This window comes from Pyxicephalus adspersus, chromosome 12 (assembly GCF_032062135.1).
Source record: "Pyxicephalus adspersus chromosome 12, UCB_Pads_2.0, whole genome shotgun sequence".
NCBI classification, from domain to species: domain Eukaryota; kingdom Metazoa; phylum Chordata; class Amphibia; order Anura; family Pyxicephalidae; genus Pyxicephalus; species Pyxicephalus adspersus.
Window position 1 is genome coordinate 13,083,333 of NC_092869.1, and position 19,828 is coordinate 13,103,160.

Sequence of the window (19,828 nt, forward strand, 5' to 3'; positions counted from 1 at the left end):
TACAAGCTCAGTCTGCATTCAGTAGTTGGGTGATCACATCTGCTCTACATTAGCAGTCTTCTGTTTTGTGGCTCTATTACAAGAATGAAAACATTGCAGCTGTGAGTTCTTCCTGGAACAACAGATCTGTGTGAGTACATCTGAACCCTTCTGCAAAGGTTCTCTATAGTGGTTCTGGAATGCTTTTAATGGCAATATTAATTTAGTCCTATATCACATTTACTTAAAGCAAAGTATATGTATGTATAAAAGTGATACATATCAATCTGTAAATGCATAAAAGTGAAGTATACCAATTTCTGTATGAGCAGAACAGATCAAACAAATTATCTGATGCTCTGGAAAAGAACATTTTCATTGTAAAAACTAGATAATGAAATTAGATTTGGGATATTATGTATAACAATGATGTAAGTATTTTTTATCTATGAGGACAGACTTTCCAGAGATGGGCACAGTTTTTGTATGCACACTGATAAACTCCCTCAATTTCAAATGCTGCAACTGTCGTAATAAAGGCTTTGTATCCTAAGGTAGGCAACCTTCTGAAGATTGAAGGTGTACTACCATCACCGGTCAGAAAATGTGTAGCTTTTTCAGGGCCCACACAGATATACATAGCATAGACAAGGTTGTACATAGTACATTGGGCCTGACTTATTAAAGCTCACCAAGCATCCATTATTATCCATATAGAATAAAGAATGAATAGACACATATCAAGTTCCTTGTCATGTCACTACCACATGCATCACAGAAAACCTTTCTTAAATTCATTTTTAGGCACCTGTGCCAACAACTAAGTGGAAGCATAGGATTTGTGTAGTGACAAAGACATATGATCTTTAAGACACACTACAAAGAATATGACTTAAAGTAAAAACCCCTATCTTAAAGATTTTAGGAAAAAGGAAAATAAAAATCTGTGTGGGCAGAACTTTGCTATTCCTGTTTGCAGTGCTGTGTTATGTCTGTGAAGAGCTGAAGGATGAACAGGACAATTAATGTTCTCCCCCACAATAACACACTTACCATTTGTGGCACTCAGCACTTTGGCCTTCTTTCTGAAGTGCAGCTTCAGCTTCTTCTTTTCCTGCAGACAGAGCCAGATATCTATCTATTAGAAACTGACACAGTGTGTATGGAAACGTATTTCATCTATAAAACGGGTTATTTCCTCTCACAAAAGTATTAGGTTAGGGAAATAATCCAAGCATTACACTATGCTATTTAATTACAGAAAAGACTTAACATTAAAACAAAGCATGGCTTGACTCTTTCCTTTTAATCTGAGCAAAGGACCATAAGCTTTGGCGATTGACGACCTGTAGCTGTAACTCAGTGGGGGGCATACTGGGCTGCTGCTGACAGACTGCTTTAGACTTCAAAGTAACCCTTCACCTTAAAAAAAAAAGTGCAAGAAAAAGAATCTAAAAAAAAAAAAAAAACCAGGAGATGGTAGGGAGAGCTACAGCACTTGATAGTAAACATACCATCTGACATCTACATATTTAGTTTAAAAGATGTGTTTTTTTTTTTTTTTGCAAAGGAGACAGGATCACTGACACTAGGCATAGACAGAGGGTCAGTTTATATATATTGAGCAAGGTCTGCTATAAAAGAGCATACCATTAAAAGGAGTTTAGTTCAGTAGAAAATAATAAAATCTTTGTCAGGAGGTCCAGACCTGCCAAACACAAACCTGCCAAAATCTGTAACCCACCTTCTAAGGCATATGATTTCTTCTCTGTTAAATCATCAGTAAGCTCATTCATATCACTGCAGGACCGTGCTAGTCTCCAGAGAAAATCTTGATGTTCTCCATACTGTTGGATATAAAGACGAACAAACATATTGTTAAAAGTTCCTAAGCAAACTATTAAACATAACACAATCTGTAGCTAGGAGTTGCAAAAAAAAAAGTTTGGAGGAATACATTGGGTCTATTTATTAATTTTTTCACTCAAGATCCACACCTACTTTACCCAAGGTTCACACATTTTTATATAAGAATCAGATATCAAATTGTGTAAACTTTGGTTAAAAGTTGCTTGAATCTTGAAAGTTGAGTAAAAACACTGAAACATCGAACCTTATAAGAGGTTGTTGTTGGTCAAGTTACCATACTGATAAACCTTTCTAATGGTAAATGGTAAATATTTTTATAACATCTGTCAAATCTTCTAGAACATAGATTTAAGACCAATCCTTGTCTTAATTGTTGCAAACAAGGTTGTCATGGTTCCAATCAGTTATCCTTCTGATTTCTGCAGAATAAAATGGTCATAACCCTTTCACTCTCAGTTTACTCTTATACTCCATGACTTTTCTTCTTATGAGTGCAGTGTCCTCCCCGGTCCTTTTTAGCTAGGCACACCACTCTCTGTTTTTGGGTGGTTACAGAAAATTTGGGTCATAATATAGAGGCACTGGACACTTTTGGCATATTACTATTAGGATTGAAAAATTGGACATATTAAGGGGGTGAGCATTACAAAGTTTGAACAAAGTATAGGGGGTGGTAAAAAGTGGGCACAGTTATGGCGATTGCTGGATAACTATGGCTCAAACAATAGGGAACACTAAATTTGTCACACCCACTTTTGACCACCCAGCTAAAAAGATTCTGGAGAGAACACTGAAGTGTAAATTGATTTGTTTGAAAATTAAGAAAACAGCATGCATTTATAAATATAGACGCATTATCAGGGTGATAAGTAACAAAAGTCTTTAACATAAACATGACTTTAGGTTTGTTTTTTCAGGGCTGAACTTAACAGCTTTATTATGACTGTACAAATGTGAGAAAAACAAGATATATACCAGTAATTTATTACTGCAAAGCAATTGGAATCCTTCCCGCTTCTGCTCAGCATCACCACTATGCAACTGGTCAGCTCTCTGCAGCAACAACATTAACTCTCCATCTACAAGGTCAGTGGCCAATACTGTTGCTTCATCATCTGTTACAAGGTCCACTGAATCTCTCCGCATTGTTCTCACAGTTACACAGCTCACTTCATCTTCCTCCTCTTCCTCACTCGCTCTGCTGCTTTCACGGTCGTAATCAGATTCGGCATTTGCTGTAGTGTAACTATAAAAGCAGGAAAAAGAAAACATTTTTGGACACATAAAAAACCCTCTGGAGTCCAGATAACAAGATGCAGGCCATAGTGATTACTACATCTCTGTGATAGATACAAACAGGAGACATGCATAAAAAGTCAGCATAAATCAAAACTGAACAGAATGCAATTTCCTTGCCAAGTATGAGAACATTTAAAACAAACACTCAGTATCACACAACAGCAACTAATTGCATTATGGCATCAGGATTATAACTGGCACAATACTCAAACTGGGAACAGCAGATACAAAAACATCCAAAATTGTGTATGAATATGCAAAGTGATTTTGTATCATTTACGCCGCAGGCCTGCTTTTCTTTACAAACACTGGCATTTTTTGAACACATCTATAGGATTTTTATCTTGCCGTTGCAATGCCATTTTCCACAATCTTTCTGCTTGCTGATTTTCTTTGGAAACTCACAAAAGAGGAAGCAATATACATCCAAATTTTCATGACAGGAATTTGGATGTGAGTTTAAGGGATCCATCCAAGTGGTTCAATACATTCATTCAAGTCCCGATGGCAAACTTGTGTAAGCTTCATGTTGAATTTTTTTAAAGCTTACAGAGGGTTACCTTGTTCCTCGTGTAATAGGGTTTTAAAATGGCAAGTGCTCACCCATTCCTTCCTTGGAAAAGGCCACATGCTCTTTTATAACCAGAAGGACCAGGGATAAAATAAAGTACCAGGGCAGCGTGACAAAGCTGAGCCTCTTTTTATGAAAAGGAAAATCTGTACTTTATCTTGTCAAAGTGACAGATTTCCCTTAAACCCCTTTGCTTCATAGAGATTAGCCTACAGATATTTACTAATGCTATTATTCCTGATATATAAGAATAGTTATTCCTTTACAATTATATGCTATAGCTTTCTTGTAAAATGGTGACTCACTGTGGGCTTAAAAAAACCTATACACCCCAAATATTATGTATTGATTCACAAAGCAGAGAACCTGGAGAACAAAATGATAGCTGTTTTTTGTTGATGATTTACAATATTTGTGCTGTCTAAAAAAATTGTTATTGAAAATATATTTATGATAAACACTTGTTCAACTATCGGCTGGTGTACAAATGTTATAGTTGTTTAAGGCAGCACGGTGGCTCAGGGGTTAGCACTCTTGCCTTTGCAGTGCTAGGTCTTAGGTTCGAATCCCAGCCAGGACACTATCTGCATGGAGTTTGCAGGTTCTCCCTGTGTATGCATGCATATCAAGATTCCTTTAGGACCTGGCATGGCTGCAAAATCTTGTCAGTCTGGTCCCCACCTCCTAGACTAGGACTATCCCAATCCAGTCCTTGGGGGCTCACATATAGGCCAGGATTTCAAATAAAGAGAGTCATTTTCTGACTCATTGTATACCACACCTTACTAAACTTACTGCGGTCTGGTAAAAAAAGTACTAAAAATGTGTGTGGATCTTGGCTCTCAGACTGGAGTCAGGCAACCCAACTCAATTTATTTGTGAAATTAATGATTTGTGTTTATTCAGACACATGTCCCTTTTCTTTATCGTGTGTGTGTACGAAAGTGCCAATAGCTTTCAACTTCGAAGGATATCTGATCCCTATTTCTAATGTCTGACAGATCAGCATTTGCAGAAACTATCTATTTCTTTGGTATGTATTTTACAAACTCCTACAGACTGTGCTTACAAGATTTTGAAAAGTATATAAATAAAAAAGGACTATACCCATTTTTTGCAAACAAACTGACAAATTAGTTCCTAAAAAATATTGGTATTAGTCCCTGGATACAGTTAGCACTTGATGGATTGATTCTCCAGACACCTATGCCAGATAGTTATGGTACAGCTTGATGGACTTTCACTAGTGTGCTGTTACCACTAGGGACTATGACCAAAATCAGGACTTAGTACTCAATACATGAAGAACAATGGTTTGTTACTAGTGAAAAAATGCCTTAATTTTAAATTTTTGCTCTATAAAAACTAAGACATTTAATGTTTAACAATATTTTTCTGCTTCAACCTTAATTGATAAATATAAAATATTGCCTTCAAATGGATTGTTTTCATGATAATGTTTTACTAGGCAGATGCTTTACGGATTAGTATTTTGTCCAAATGTCTGAAAGCCACCAAGATAGAGGCACAGCATTCTTTATGCTTGCTCACACTCTTTGTCTCCAAGTTTATTGTCTGAATAGTTCAGTGCGTGCCAGGCAATGACAAAAAAAAGCACAATCTGGAATGGCTTACTTGCTGCATTGTCCAGCAGCCAATTTGGCCTACAGAATGCTGAACGGCAGCATTTCTTGTACCATATTCAAGTTAGGATTTGGGAATTAAAAACAATGTGTGCTTTAGGATTTTGGCTTTTGCTAAACTTCAAAAAAAAAAAATTAAACTGTCAAAATGATCCTTGAGGACCATCCTGTAAAACAGGCAAGAAGAAAAATTAACCTCTCTGCCATAACATCAGCCAAGGAAAACGTTTGCGCTAGTTTTCTCTGGAGCCAACATATTTTTTAGTCTTCCTACTTCATTACTATCTTAACTGTTTTTCTTCTCTCTTCTTTCACCTTTGTCTTTCTGTAAATAATCTTAGCGAGGTCAGCAAAAAAACCCCAGATGACCATAAAACCACAATGTATGCTTTCCAACTATATTTGTTTGGCAATATTCCCAGAAATACTATTTGTAGAGGTTAGGATTTAATTTCACTTAGTTTATTTCTATATATGAATAATATTATAGATGTTCTGTGATAACAATAACCAGAAATCTATAAAACAGTGGTAGAAAATAATATACATTTACACTAAAGGGAAAAAAAGGGAAATAATTGACTGATTACTATAGGGGCTAAATGAAACTTTGAATAATTGAAAATTGCTGCATTGCAGTCAGGCTTCATGCAGAATGCCACTAGGGGGAGGAATATTCTAAAAAAGGAGAGACCTCTCACCACTTAGATGAATTCCCTGGATGGTTACAGAAAAAAAAGATGTAAGAAAAAAAAAAAATAACATATTGGGACACTTCACATAATTAAAACTTTAGTTGGTCAAACTCTTTTAAACAATTGTCACTAGGTTGGACCTCTAAAGGACCACCATGTCCAAAATAAATTTAAAAAAATACAAAACCTGCATTATGTAAAATTTAATGAAAGGTGTATTATCTGTGAATTTTCATCTATGGCATTACTAGGAGGATGTCAAAAATGACCTATAAAATATGACTATTAAACAATCTTCTCTTCTGTCTAAAACTTGTATATTTTTATACACAGATGATGAATGGATGGATAGATGGGTGGAAACAGGGGAAACCAGTATGCCCACTTAAAGTTTTTTTTTATTTTAAATTCGGCCGAGGTTTTGTTAATAAGGGAACATTTCTGTTACAGACCTCGAACAACAGTAAAAACCTGACAGATGTTCGAATCCTTTGATTTGTGGCCAAAATGTTTTTGACTTGATAAACACTTAAAAAATACAATATGCAAGTCCCTCTTAATAACATAATCAGTCCCAAATTTTATTCTCATATAGGAATAGAATACGTTAGGTCAAAAAGGAATTTGGAAGGAACAAACTGAAAGTAGTCCTGGATTGCATATTAAACACTCCAAGTCATCAGTCTTGTTGACATTCAGCAGCCCATAACAATTTTCATGCTATTCAGAAAATTGATTTTTTCAGTTTAAAGGCAAATAGCTTACAGCTCCAGGTCAAGTGCTCTTTTTTGACTTTTACATTCCTACAGTTATCACATGGGTCAAAAAGTCCTTCTGACATGTAAGTTTGAAGTTTTGTGCCATACGATTTATTACACAAAAGTTGCTTTTTCTTTCTTTCTTTTCTTTCAACTAAAAAGTACACAGAACAAAGTTTTGAACCTACATCCCTCCATATGTGAAGGAAATTTCCTAAAGCTTGACACAAAGTGGTTGGTCAAACGATCTGCAATGTTACCGGAGAAAGCACAGACAATGCACATGGAAGCATCCAGGGACTCTGCATCATTTATCAGACATTTTTTAGCTATGAAGTGAAGGATGTGACCAATCAGTATTCATTAGGGTGTCCTCAGCAGCCAAATATTTACTTAAGCATTGTATTGAGAATACTACTGCAGGCAGTACCTGCTATTTATTGTCACCCAAAGAAAAATACTTCTTGTATACCTGGCAGTATCTTGCTGGCATAGCTGAACAAAATTGGACCACAGTGCCAATGTGAGACAGCTTCATACCGAAATGAATGCCAGAACGAATAAATGCCTCTCCAAAAAGAACATGGCAGCAATTTCAAGATTTCTGAAACAATATCCTTTGAACAGATGTGACCAAAGTGGTGGTATTTGGCTGTAATGCACAACACTATATTTGGTGTAAATTAAGCACTGCATATCAGCCCAAACACCTCATACCAACTATTAAGCACAGCAATGGAGGGGTAATGGTAATAGTCAGATGTGAGGTCATTTTTGTCATAGCTAAGCTTGGCTGAATTTGGGTCATGCCACTGGACAATGATCCCAAGCACACCAGCAAATCTACAACAAACTGGCTGGAAAAGAAAAGTCCAAATGTCAAGTAAATCAAAATGTGGTGTGGTGAAACCTTAAAAAAAGTTGTGCATAAATGAATGCCCACAAACCTTCATGAACTGAAGCAATGCTGTAAACAACGGCAGGCCAAAATTATTCCGCAACAATGTGAAAGACTGATAAGATCATAAAGACACTTAATACGTCAAGTTATTGTTGCTAAAGGTGCTTCTACTAGCTATTGAATCATGGGGTTTACACATGTGTAATATGGAGTTACATGCATTTTTCACACATGGTTCTCCATTTGCCTTTAATTTTGTAAATAATGACAGTGGGATCTGTTGTGTGTTGTTTTACACCTAGGGTTAGAATTAAAAATAATTTTAGATTTTTCTAGGGATCATATTATTTTTGTTGTCCTGGTACATAAATCCCTAGAATTGCATTGTACTCTCTTTATTATAACTTTAACAATGCATATCAAAGCACCGGCTCATTTTAATGCCAAACCCTGTGGTACGTCTCTCCCTCCCCCCAACCTATCATTAAAAAGTACCAGAAAAAAAATTCCAGTTTAAACTCCAACTTTGCAACTTAGATAACATTAGACTCAAGGCTCGATTCTCTCCCCATTGTAACAAAGTGAAGGAGGAGCAGAGGTCAAATACAAGCAGCTCCTGGTCCACACTGAAAAGAACCGGTTATTTTGCTCTGCAATGTCAAAGCATAAGTTCACTTTAAGCAACTAACATTTTAAGTAACTAGCTTCAGGTGTAAAATCCCATTAGACAACAAAGCTGTTGACCAAACTATACACAAAAAAGTTGCAGAAGGTGAGAAGCAACAAGCCTTTGAATTTTTATTCTCAGGTTGATGCATGCACACTTAAACCTCCAGGGATTTAGGGCTCCTCTGGAAGCTGTGGTACCAGATGGTGCCCGCTTTTTAATTACACTATCTCTGCAGCTGTATTGCCTTGCACGATGTCTCAGTTCAACACTAAAAACGCTTCTAGGAAAACAAGGCAACAGGACTACTTCATCGATGTACTGCTGTAGTAACACTGCCTAATTGGCAGGTTGGAAGGAGATAAGGTGAACTACAAATCAGAACTTCATGCACAAAGAGTCCTATAAGGAAATGTAGTGGAACCCATATGGCAACACATGGATTGTAACCACTTAGATATCATGCTGCATAACATGATTTCAGGGTTGGCATCAGATCAAAGAGAAAGGTCAATGTCTGGCACAACTCCACATTTGATTTTTCATGCAGATTTCCAAAATGCACAAAACGACTGGTTATGGAACAAGATGTTCTGGGCTAATGTGTGGGTAGAGGCACGACAGCCGGGATTTATTCTGTCATTGCTAAAAAAAATCTGTACAGACAGCATTGCTGTATCTAAAATATTTAGAACTGTGCCTATACAGCACAGTGGCTCAGAGGTAGCACTCTTGCCTTGCAGCGCTAGGTCCCAGGTTTGAATCTCAGCCAGGACACTATCTGTATGGAGTTTGCAGGTTCTCCCTGTGTATGCGTGGGTTTCCTCCCACATCCCAAAAACATGCAGTAAGGTTAATTTGCTTCCCCTCAAAATTGACCTTAGACTACATTAGTGACATATGACTATGGTAGGGACATTAGATTGTGAGCCCCTTTGAGAGACAGTGACACGAGTACAGCGATGCGTAATATGATGGACCTATATAAATACTGTGTAATAATATACTAGAAACACTTCCTTGTGTCCCCATTCAGTCTTGCCTATGCTCTAATAGAAGCCCTTTGTATCTCCAAGATGAAAGAGTAAGGCTATGTACACACGTGCAATAATTGTCGTTGGAAAGGATTGTGAAAGATCTAACGACTGCACGATACATGAATGAGTGCTATACATACAGAACCATTCTGCTCTATGGAGAGGGGAGGGGGAGAACGACGGAGCGGCATCGCGCTGCGCTCTCTTTCCATCGTCTGTAGATCCGGCAGGATGGTCGTGATGACGAGCGCTGTACACATGCAAGATTCTTGCCCAATATTCAGCTCAGAGAACAATTGCACATGTGTACCTAGCCTAAGAAGTAGCAAGAAATTCTCTTAATGAAGATACAGATGGCAAAAAGAATAGGACTAAAATCTTAACCCTTCCCCACTCTGGAGTTCCACTTTATCTAAACATAAATGGACAGAATAATGCCATAACTTTTTTTTCTGTCAGGCACTAAATGCCCAAACGAAAGTTCCCTGTAATTAAAGAAGTGTTCTACTCTCTGGCTGTCTATCATTTTAACTCAATTTTTGCTATGGTAACAAGACATTTTTAATAGTTCCCTTACTTTGTGTCTCAGTGACAATTACCAGGACAAATAAATGGTGAACCTCCTAAGCAGGGACACCGACAGCATTAGACCCTTAACAGGGGTGGTCTAGCTCCTCTCCACTTTTTTATTTCCAAAAAAAAAAAAAAAAAAATTAAATAAATTTACCTGATATACACTATTTGACATTCATCTCACATGCATACCATTCTATAAATTTTAACATAGCTTTTGGGTAGCACTTACCCTCCTTCACTCTCCACATCTGTATGCAAAGCCCCAGAACTAGATGTAAAATAAATGGAACTGGAACCAGTAGAATCTGTCCTCTCTCTATGGAGTAAGACTCTTCGTCGCCGAACGGTTTTCTGGTTCTCCTCCAGGTGGGACCTGCACGAGGAATACAAAGTTGGATTTCACTGATGTGTTTTTCTTTTTCTCTCAAATGTTTACAAGACATTTTATTCTTGTAAGAATAAAGTATTTTACAAATAATTCAGTACAACTCAAAACAGAAAAACAATAATAAAAAAATAATTTTCATAGCTACAAACATACTTTTACCTAAATACTCCAATGTTTGTACCACATCAAAAAAAAAAAATTACCGTATTTTTCGGACCATAAGACGCACTTTTTTTCCCCCTAAAGTGGGGGGAAAATCAGGGTGCGTCTTATGGTCCGAATGCATATTTTTTTACTTACCTGATGCCGATCGGCGCGCCTTCATGGGCGGGCACAAGTGCCGCACGCTGGATCTCAGGGGAAATCAAATGAATTTTTTTTTCTTGTTTTCCCGTGCGGAAAACCTGGTGCGTCTTATAGTCCGGAGCGTCTAATGGTCCGAAAAATACGGTACATTACCCTAAAAAGTTGCATTCTCCATTACATAGTTAAATTTCCAACTGTGTGTTGTTTATTATTATCTTTAATTATAATACTATGCCACCCAAAGCATCCATCATGTGACTAACTAACATTTATCAAACATTTGAAACTGATAATAATTAGACGAATGAATGAGCAAATCATCAGGTTAGCTTAGTTCACTGGCTTCATACCACTAGAAGCCAGATGTTGAGTCAAATGAAAAAGTAAGCATAACCCGTGGAAATTTTTAAAAGGCAGAAGAGGAATATTTAAACAGTACCTACTGATAAAGGCGATTTATCTGAACAAATGACAAAAAATTGAAACTATGATTTCATACCCAAGTTAACAAAACTACATGTGGCATGTGGAAAAACGCTTCATGCTTATATTTTCTACCACTTCAAGTACAATAAATAAGAAAAATGTTTTACAGATTAGGTGCCACTAATCGCAAACTGCTTGGAAGAATGTTTTATTTAAACCCCATATATTCAGGTCCTGGCATTCTCTTTTCAATGGATGTGTGTGGTGTCAATAGCTTCTCATCAACAGTTTTCCAAAGCCCTCCGAATATGGGTTGTGGATGTCCGAGTGGATGATGTAATGATACAAGAAGTCTGCAAAGAAGCCTTAAACATATTCATGAGATATGTGGATGACTCCTGTAGCAGCTGGTGTCATAGTTCATGTGTGGGAAAGTAATTGTTGGTCAGTACGTTTTTGCTCCGCATTGGCCTGCTGTTGGTTGGCATTGGCCTGCTGTTGATTGGCATTTGCCACAACAAGCTGTTTTAGTATCTCCTCCATGCTGGCCTTCCAAACACCCGCTTATAAAGCTGCCCGCATCCTCCATCATATGTGAGATCGCCCATAGCAACAGGGGGTTTCAAACAGGAAACAGGGCCAGCAGTTTATCAGTGCATCAAAGGTTTTATTCACTAATATTAATTTTCAAAAAAAAAAAACAGGCAAAATAAAGCCTGGCCACTTGGCCTCTAACAAACTGTTAGATTCCTTTACTAACAATTCTGCCCAATTCAGTGCTGCACAGGACTCTAAGGGCCCAACCATACAGCTTTTCCAAAAAAGTCTGTGTTTTTACTCAGTTCACCTTGGACCTCCTCCCAGCTTACAAGCCAAGAACAGAGACACAGCAAAGAGCAAGCTGGGAGTTTATATATACAGTCTAATTTCCAGGATGGGTTTCAGCTGAGACAATTACACTTTAACATCCCCATGCCTCTTTAGCTCCCCCATCTGGCCAAGAAGCTCATGGTCATTCAGCCTGGTACTTCAGCACTGTCTCATTACACAGAAAAATACTCTGCATGTAACCTGTATCTGGGCCAAATGTACCTATCATCCTGGATTAAACTCTGGGTCTTCGTTGGCCAGCTGTTACTATAACTATATATATATATATATATATATATATATATATATATATATATATATATATATATATATATATATATATTTACATATACACAATAAAAAAAGGCTTACCTGCAGCTAATTAGGATCTAATGTTTGTCATGCACTTAAAAGTCATCTCCTACTAAACCTTCATATACACAAACATGGCTAAAAATATTGGCACCCTTGCACTTATGTCAGAAAATGCACCATTTCTCCTAGAAAATTATTGTAATTTCAAATGCTTTGGTATTGTCATGTTTTTTTTCTTTTGTTGGTACTGGAAGAACACAAAAAAAGAAACAAAAATCTGAGACTCCACACAAAACATCAAAAATAGCCAGGAAAAAATGATTGGCACCCTCAACTTAATACTTGGTAGCACACCTTTTGGAAGAAATAACTGATGTTAATCACTTTCTCTAACAATGAGTCTTTTACAACTCTCTACTGGAATTTTGGACCACTCTTCCTTTACCAGCTGCTCCAGGTCTCAAGATTTGAAGGGTTCCAAGATTTGAAGGGTTCCTTCTTCCAACTGCTGTTTTTATTCTCTCCGCAGGTGCTCTATGGGATTTAGATCTGGACTCATTTCTGGCCACTTGAGAACTCTCCAGCGCTTTTGTCTTAAACCATTTTTAGATGCTTAAGTATGCTTTTGGTCACTGACCTGCTGTAAGACCCATGACCCAGCGTTTTGATACTAGGCCTACATTGCACCCCAGAATTCTTTGGCAGTCTTCAGATTTTTTAATATCATGCAAACAGTCAAGACTGCTGGTGCCTGAAACAGCAAAGCAACTCCAAAACATCACTGGTCCTCCTCCATGTTTGACTGTAGGGACTGTGTTCTTTACTTTGAAGGTTTCTTTTTGTTTTCTGTAACAGGCGAATGATGTGCGTTACAGAAAAACTGTATTTTTGTCTCATCTGTTCAGAGGACATTCTCCCAGAAGGATTGTGGCTTCCAGAAGTGAGTTTTAGCCAACTCCAATCTGTCTTGTTTATGTTTCTGTGTCAGCAGTGGGGTACTTCTGCGTCTCCTGCCATAGTGTCCCTTTTCATTTAGATGGCAACGGGTAGTGTGAACTGACACTGTTGTAGCCTGTGCATGCAGGTCAACTTGACATTGCTTGGAAATTAATTGAGGTTTATTTCTCCACCACAGTGTCATGGGCTTTAAACTTCTTTACAATGTTGCGCACAGTGGACACAGGAACATTAAGATTTTGAGACAAGACTTGTAGCCTTGGGACGGTCAATGCTTTTCTAGAATTTTGGTTCTCAAATCCTCAGACAAATCTTTACTCTTCTATGTTTTCTCCATGCATGTTACGCACAGACAACCAAAATTGTCAAAGAAAAACAAGATTGAGTCAATATTTCTCCAATTTACGTGGTTGCAAGTGGGTATTTCCATATTGCCGGCACCTGTTAATTGTTACAGGTGAGTTAAATTACAAATTAAAGGAACATCACATGTTTGAAATACAATTTTTTAGTACAATTTTGATCTGGTGCCAAAAATTTTGCCTTTGTCATTTTTGATGTTTTGTGTGGAATGTCTCAGTTCTTTTTCTTCTGCTTTTTTTTTGTGTTCTTCCAGTGCCAAAAAAAGAAATAAACATGAAAATTTGCAACAATTTCCTTGGAGAACTGGTGCATTTTCTGACACAAATGCAAGGGTGCCATGGTTATATCTATATATCTCTCATATATCTCTTTATTGTAGCTGTGAGAGACAGAATGCCAAAAAAAGAACCCTCAAAAACCCAGTGCTCCAGATATAGGTCTGGAGACTGGCTAGGCCACTCCAGGACCTTCATGTGCTTCTTCTTAAGCAACTCGTTTGTTGCCTTGGCCGTGTGTTTTGGGTCATTGTCATGCTGGAGTACCCATCCACAACCCATTTCAAATGCCCTGGCTGAGGGAAGGAGGTGCTCGCTTAAGATTTGACAGTACATGGCCTTGTCCATTGTCCCTTCGATGCAATGAAGGTGTTCTGTGCCCTTAGCAGAAAAACTCACCCAAAGCGTAATGTGTCCACCTCCATGTTTGACGGTAGGGATGGTGTTCTTGGGGTCATAGGCAGCATTCCTCCTCCTCCAAACATGGCGAGTTGAGTTGATGCCAAAGAGCTCAATTTTGGTCTCGTCCTACCACAACACTTCACCCAGTTCTCCTCTGGATCATTCAGTTCATTGTTCATTGCCAAACTGCAGACGGGCCTGTACATGTGCTATCTTGAGCAGGGGGCACTGCAAGATTTCAGGCCTTCACAGCGCAGTGTGTTACCAATAGTTTTATTGGCGACTATGATCCCAGCTGCCCTGAGATCAATGACAAGTTCATCCTATGTAGTTCCGGGTAGCTTTGTCACCCTTCTCCTGATCATTGCAACTCCACGAGGGGAGATCTTGCGAAATATCAAGCCAACTGTTGTCACCTTCTCACCAAGCAGGTTGGCGACAGTCTTGTAGTCCAGTCCAGCCTTGTGTAGGTCTACAATCTCATCCCTGACATCCTTGGACAGCTCTTTGGTCTTGGCTATGGTGGCTAGTTTGGAATCTGATTGATTGCTTCTGTGGACAGGTGTCTTTTATACAGGTACTGTAACAAGCTTGGATTAGGAGCACTCCCTTACAGAGGGTGCTCCTAATCTCATCTTGTTACCTGCATACAGGGAAGACACCAGGGAGCCTGAAATCTTGCTGGTTGATAGCGGATCAAATACTTATTTCACTCATTACAATGCATAAAAATGTGCAAAACGTCAAAATAAAGGACAGATTGCAAAGTAAAGTAAGGCAAACCCCCAAATTTTCTTTTAAATATATTAATTGCAAAAAGATCCGATGTGAGCATGTAGGCCTCTTTAGGGAACTTAAACACTTTTTTTTAACTCTTCTGTACACAAAAGAAAATGGCAGAGCTTAAGTCCAAATTTATAATTGCAATGTCACTGCCCTAAATGAGTCACAATGGCTCAGAATTGATATGACTGAGAAACAGCTGGGAAAAAGTATGGTTGACAAAGCATCAGGACCTGATGGATTACATCCATGTGTCCTAAAAGAGTTGAGCTCAGTTATTTCAAAGCCATTATTTCTAATTTTTAGAGATTCTTTTGGACTTTTAGAGAATCACTGGCAAGGTACCGATGGATTGGCGTAAGGCCAATGTGGTTCCTATTGTCATAAAGGGAGCAAAGTCATTACCAGGTAACTACAGACCCGTTAGTTTATCGTCCATAGCTGGAAAGGTCCTAGAGAGTTTGATAAAGAACCACACAGAGTAGTTTCTGCTAGAAAATATTAATATAAGTGATAGTCAGCATGGCTTCAAGAAAGACAGAAGTTGTCAAACAAATTTACTCTCTTTTTATGAGGAAATAAACTGTTGATCCAGGGAACATCCAATTGCCTCATGAAATCAGGAAGGAATTTTTTTTCCCTGTTGAAGCAAATTGTACCAGGGTTTTTTTTGCCTTCCTCTGGACCAACTATGTCTTACAGAGTCATGTTTATTCCCCTAGTGTTGAACTTGATGGATTTATGTCTTTTTTCAACCTAACCAACTATGTAAGTATGTAACATCAAGCTGACTTTTGAGCACTGCGTTTTTGAGGGTTCTTTTGGTGTTATTCTGTCTCTCACAGATACAATAAACCTACTATTACAATTATAGACTGGAAATTTCTTTGTCAGAGGGCAAACGTACAAAATCAGCAGGGGATCAAATACTTCTTTCCCTCACTGTATATTTAAACATACAGACACATATATCTCATGCCCAGGTATAACCTGCAGAAACGGTCAAGCTAGGGAAGAAAGTGCTAGCTGATGCTGGATGCCCCAAAGCTAGGAAATAGACAAACAGACTTGCTAGAACTTCTAATGCACATAGTCTTACAATGCTCAGTGAAATCAGTTAGCAATTTCATTACAAAAGACTAGGTAAGACTAACGGTAAAGATAAAGTTCTGCTTTTCAATACTAGTGAATTGAACCCCAGAACAGAATTAAGTGAGCATCCATAACACTCTTGTTATTTTACTTACTCAAAGGATATCATTGCTCCACTATCATGTATGACAATACTTGCTATCATGACAATACTTACCGAACTTCTCCTACAATATTTTCAACTAGCCCATGAAGACTGTTCCGCAAAGATTCAATCTCCTGCTTCACCTCTGCAATGCTGCCAAGAACATAGTCCAGGCGGTTCAACACCTCTATCTGTTCTCCATGTGATACAACCACAGCGTCTTCCCTTCCTGATAATGCTAAAATGAAGCACAAAACACAATAGTAATGACAGATCACATAGTATATTCATCTAGGTACTTTTTTTTTTATTTTTTTAAACTGTGATGCAAAGCAACGTGACAATAAAAATTAAAGATACCTGGAGAAGAATTAGATGTCGTAGCAACATTATCATTTTTGGAATGTGCCATACGATATCCATTTTGCTTCGACAAAACTTTCTTTTTCTGCTTCCGGTGTTTCTGGTACACAATGTAAATGACAACTCCAGTGGTAACACCAGCAATCAATCCTAATCCGATTCGGTATGCAAGAATAAGCTTATACATAGTAACTTCCTAAAAAACAACATAATGCATATCATTATTGTAGTACAAAACACCATATATAAAAAAGCAGTATTTGCAGTATAAGATTATTTGCTAGAAGGTGCCTCATTACTACAGCAGGATACATTTTATTTCTTGTTCACCAAGCCTATCCTATTCTATAATAAAATACTGATGGTTATTCTTCAGCTACAACCAGTTATTGTTTATTGCAGTGCAACAGGGGACCTCTGCTGGAAACCTGATATAATGCTACAATACGGACTGTGCTGCAGACATATAAACCCAAATAGGAGATATAATATAATGATGCTTCCCTTCTATTACACCCACTGTTCACCTTTTTGCTATTGAGTCCTTTATCATTTTCACATGCTGATCCTGCCAGAAACAGCATTCTTTAGGGCTTCCTGTCAAAGAGAGACAGTGCCCATTAAGAGCACCTGGAGGAGCTGTTGTCACCCTATAATCATGATTCCTATCAGTCTGATGTGTGGACATACAATACACCTGGCCCATAAGCATAAGCTCATGCAATAACTCCTCATTCATCGAAGGACAACACACTTTCTATCAGCTGACAGTCGGGTAACTACCAGTTTAGACATGAAATCTATCATTGCAACACACTGTATTTTTTAGCACACAAGGTTCATATTATAGCATGGTTTCAACACAAGTTCAAAAGTCCATTGTTACATAACGAACTGCAAACAGACCATAGTGGTCAAACATAAAACTTCTGCCTCAAAGCACTATTCTGGTGCTGAAGTTTCCCACCATCCCATACCAGGCCCATCAATTTTGGATTCTGACTACCAAGCACTTAGATCAATACAACACATGTACGTATAGTAGGTTTTTTTTTAGTACTCCCTGATGTCCACCCTTCTAACAGGTATTAACTTTAGCTAACGGTCATGTGAAAATACCTAGAAAATTAAGCGATCTAAAGAATATTGATAGGGATTTAAAATATAAAAATCGTATTCTTCCCCATGTCTTCAAAGTTGCAGTCATACATACCAGCACATTTCAAATCATTTATATTCTGTACTTAAAAAAAAAAAAAAAAAAAAAATCAACCTTGCATCGGGAGCAGAGTCTATTCATCTTTTGTATCTGGAAGGCCCCTGGCAATGCATCTGGCTCAGAGGCCACCCATAATACGCCAGGTACACTGTTACACTGAGGTACCTGTTATGCACCTGATACAGGAAGCACAGGGATGCATTTCTTCGGTGGGATCACAGACCCGTTCCCTACTCTATAGGCCCTCCATAATAAAAGGTAGAGACATTAGCCAATCATCCACACTGCTGTGCAGTCTATTTCTAAAGTGGCCATTTGCCTGATCACAACTTTAAAGTGTTGGAAAATGTGATGCCTGGTGCCCTGTACAGGTGAATCCTTCCCTGTACAGGTGAATCTTGCTTCTGATCAGCAAAACAGAGACATTATATTACCTCTAAAATCTGATTACCGAACCCTGCTCCCATGGGATTAAAAAAACATGAGCAGTGCAGCTTTTCACAGATCAGTTGGCAGAGACCCCAGGCTATTCCTGTATCCATTACCATACCAGGGGCCTGGGCTCATTTAAAGATTTTTAGATTCACTTTCATTTTCTGGTAAATGCACTGATGCAATAAAAATGAAACACAAGATGAAGTCAGCTGCATAGAGGAACAATGACACTGCAGTTTTTAGATCTTCATTGCCCAACCATGACCTCCATCCCCAAGCAATAACCTCCATGTGCCATGGCACGCCACAGGGTCATTCCCGAGACACGTGAAGGATGCTGCTGACACCTGGCAGGCCATAGCGCCCCGCAGTCACAACCGTGTGAGGAGAGCAGAGGAGGCGGACTTCACACTGTCAATATCTCCTGTCACCTGTGCCATATTACCGCTACCCGCTGTACTGACATACCTTCTCCTGCTGCCGCTAGCCGAATGTTGCGGAAGTAGGGATCACCGAAGCTTGGTACACATGCCGGGCCCACTGCGCATGCGCGGCTTCTTCTTCCGGGCTGAATGAGGGGACTGGTGTGTGTGACATTGTAGATTGTCTTCAGCTACATGCAGCTGTGCTGACAAAGATTATGTATAAAATTATACTAACAGAAATGAACAGTGTGTGGAATGTGTTTGTTTCTATTTTACTGAGTACTACAGATAGCTGCAAACTGTGTGGACTGCAGGAATCTGGGTAGAATAATAGAGAACCCTGGGAAAGTAAATATATTGACAGAGAAATCCAGGTGAGCGGGTATGAGAATTCCAGGAAAGCAGGTATAAAAGACAAAATAATAACCAAAAATACAAGGAATGAAGATAACGTAAAAATGAGGACAAAATAACAGGAAAACTGAAATAATAATCTAAAATGTCAGGAAAGTGACTAATAATCCAGAACTGCAGGTATAACGGCAGAAAAAGGAGTATAAAGGTGGAGAACTCCAGTAAACAGCTATAACTGCAGAAAAAAACAGGTGTATTACAAAAACAAAATGCGGGTTCAACAAAACAGAAGTTTAGAAAAGCAGGTATAGTAACAGACTATCAGACAGAAGTTAGCATTTCTATACCAAGGTCTTTGTAGGAACTATTAGCAATAAAATTGTCCCTCTATTTGTGCATACTCTGGTCCCTGCACTAACCGAACTATTCAACCTCTCCTTTGTCACTGGTATCTACCCCTCCGCTTTCAAACATGCCATTATTTTCACTATCCTAAAAAAAAATCCTCACTAGATGCCTCCTTACCTTTTAGCTCCGTCCTATCCCCCTTCTCCTATATGTTTCCAAGCGCCTTGTCTATAAAAGACTCACCGATTATCTTTAAGTCTTGCTTTTGAGTTGACCATTCCACCGAAACAGCCCTTACTAAAGTGACCGATGGCTTCATCAGAGCTAAATCACACGGCAACTTTTCCCTCCTCTTTCCCCAGGATCT

The 19,828-nt window shown here is 38.4% G+C and overlaps 1 protein-coding gene across 4 annotated transcripts in view; it reads right to left on the reverse strand.

Moving 5' to 3' along the window:
• RMDN3 (regulator of microtubule dynamics 3) overlaps positions 1 to 18,914 on the reverse strand; it is a 44,483-nt gene extending 25,569 nt beyond the window's left edge. Inside the window, exons 1-7 of one of the 4 annotated variants that reach the window (XM_072428870.1) lie at positions 18,803 to 18,914; positions 16,678 to 16,876; positions 16,390 to 16,555; positions 10,225 to 10,368; positions 2,824 to 3,094; positions 1,724 to 1,826; positions 1,033 to 1,093 (exon numbers count right to left, since the gene is read on the reverse strand). In XM_072428870.1, coding sequence (XP_072284971.1) covers positions 1,033 to 1,093; positions 1,724 to 1,826; positions 2,824 to 3,094; positions 10,225 to 10,368; positions 16,390 to 16,555; positions 16,678 to 16,867 — 935 coding nt within the window. In that variant the 5' untranslated portion in view covers positions 16,868 to 16,876; positions 18,803 to 18,914. Of the gene's footprint in view, positions 1 to 1,032; positions 1,094 to 1,723; positions 1,827 to 2,823; positions 3,095 to 10,224; positions 10,369 to 16,389; positions 16,556 to 16,677; positions 16,877 to 17,207; positions 17,419 to 17,953; positions 17,996 to 18,619; positions 18,644 to 18,802 lie in introns of those variants that run through there. The other 3 variants (XM_072428869.1, XM_072428868.1, XM_072428867.1) reach the window with 3 other exon arrangements.
• Positions 18,915 to 19,828: the final 914 nt, after the last annotated feature.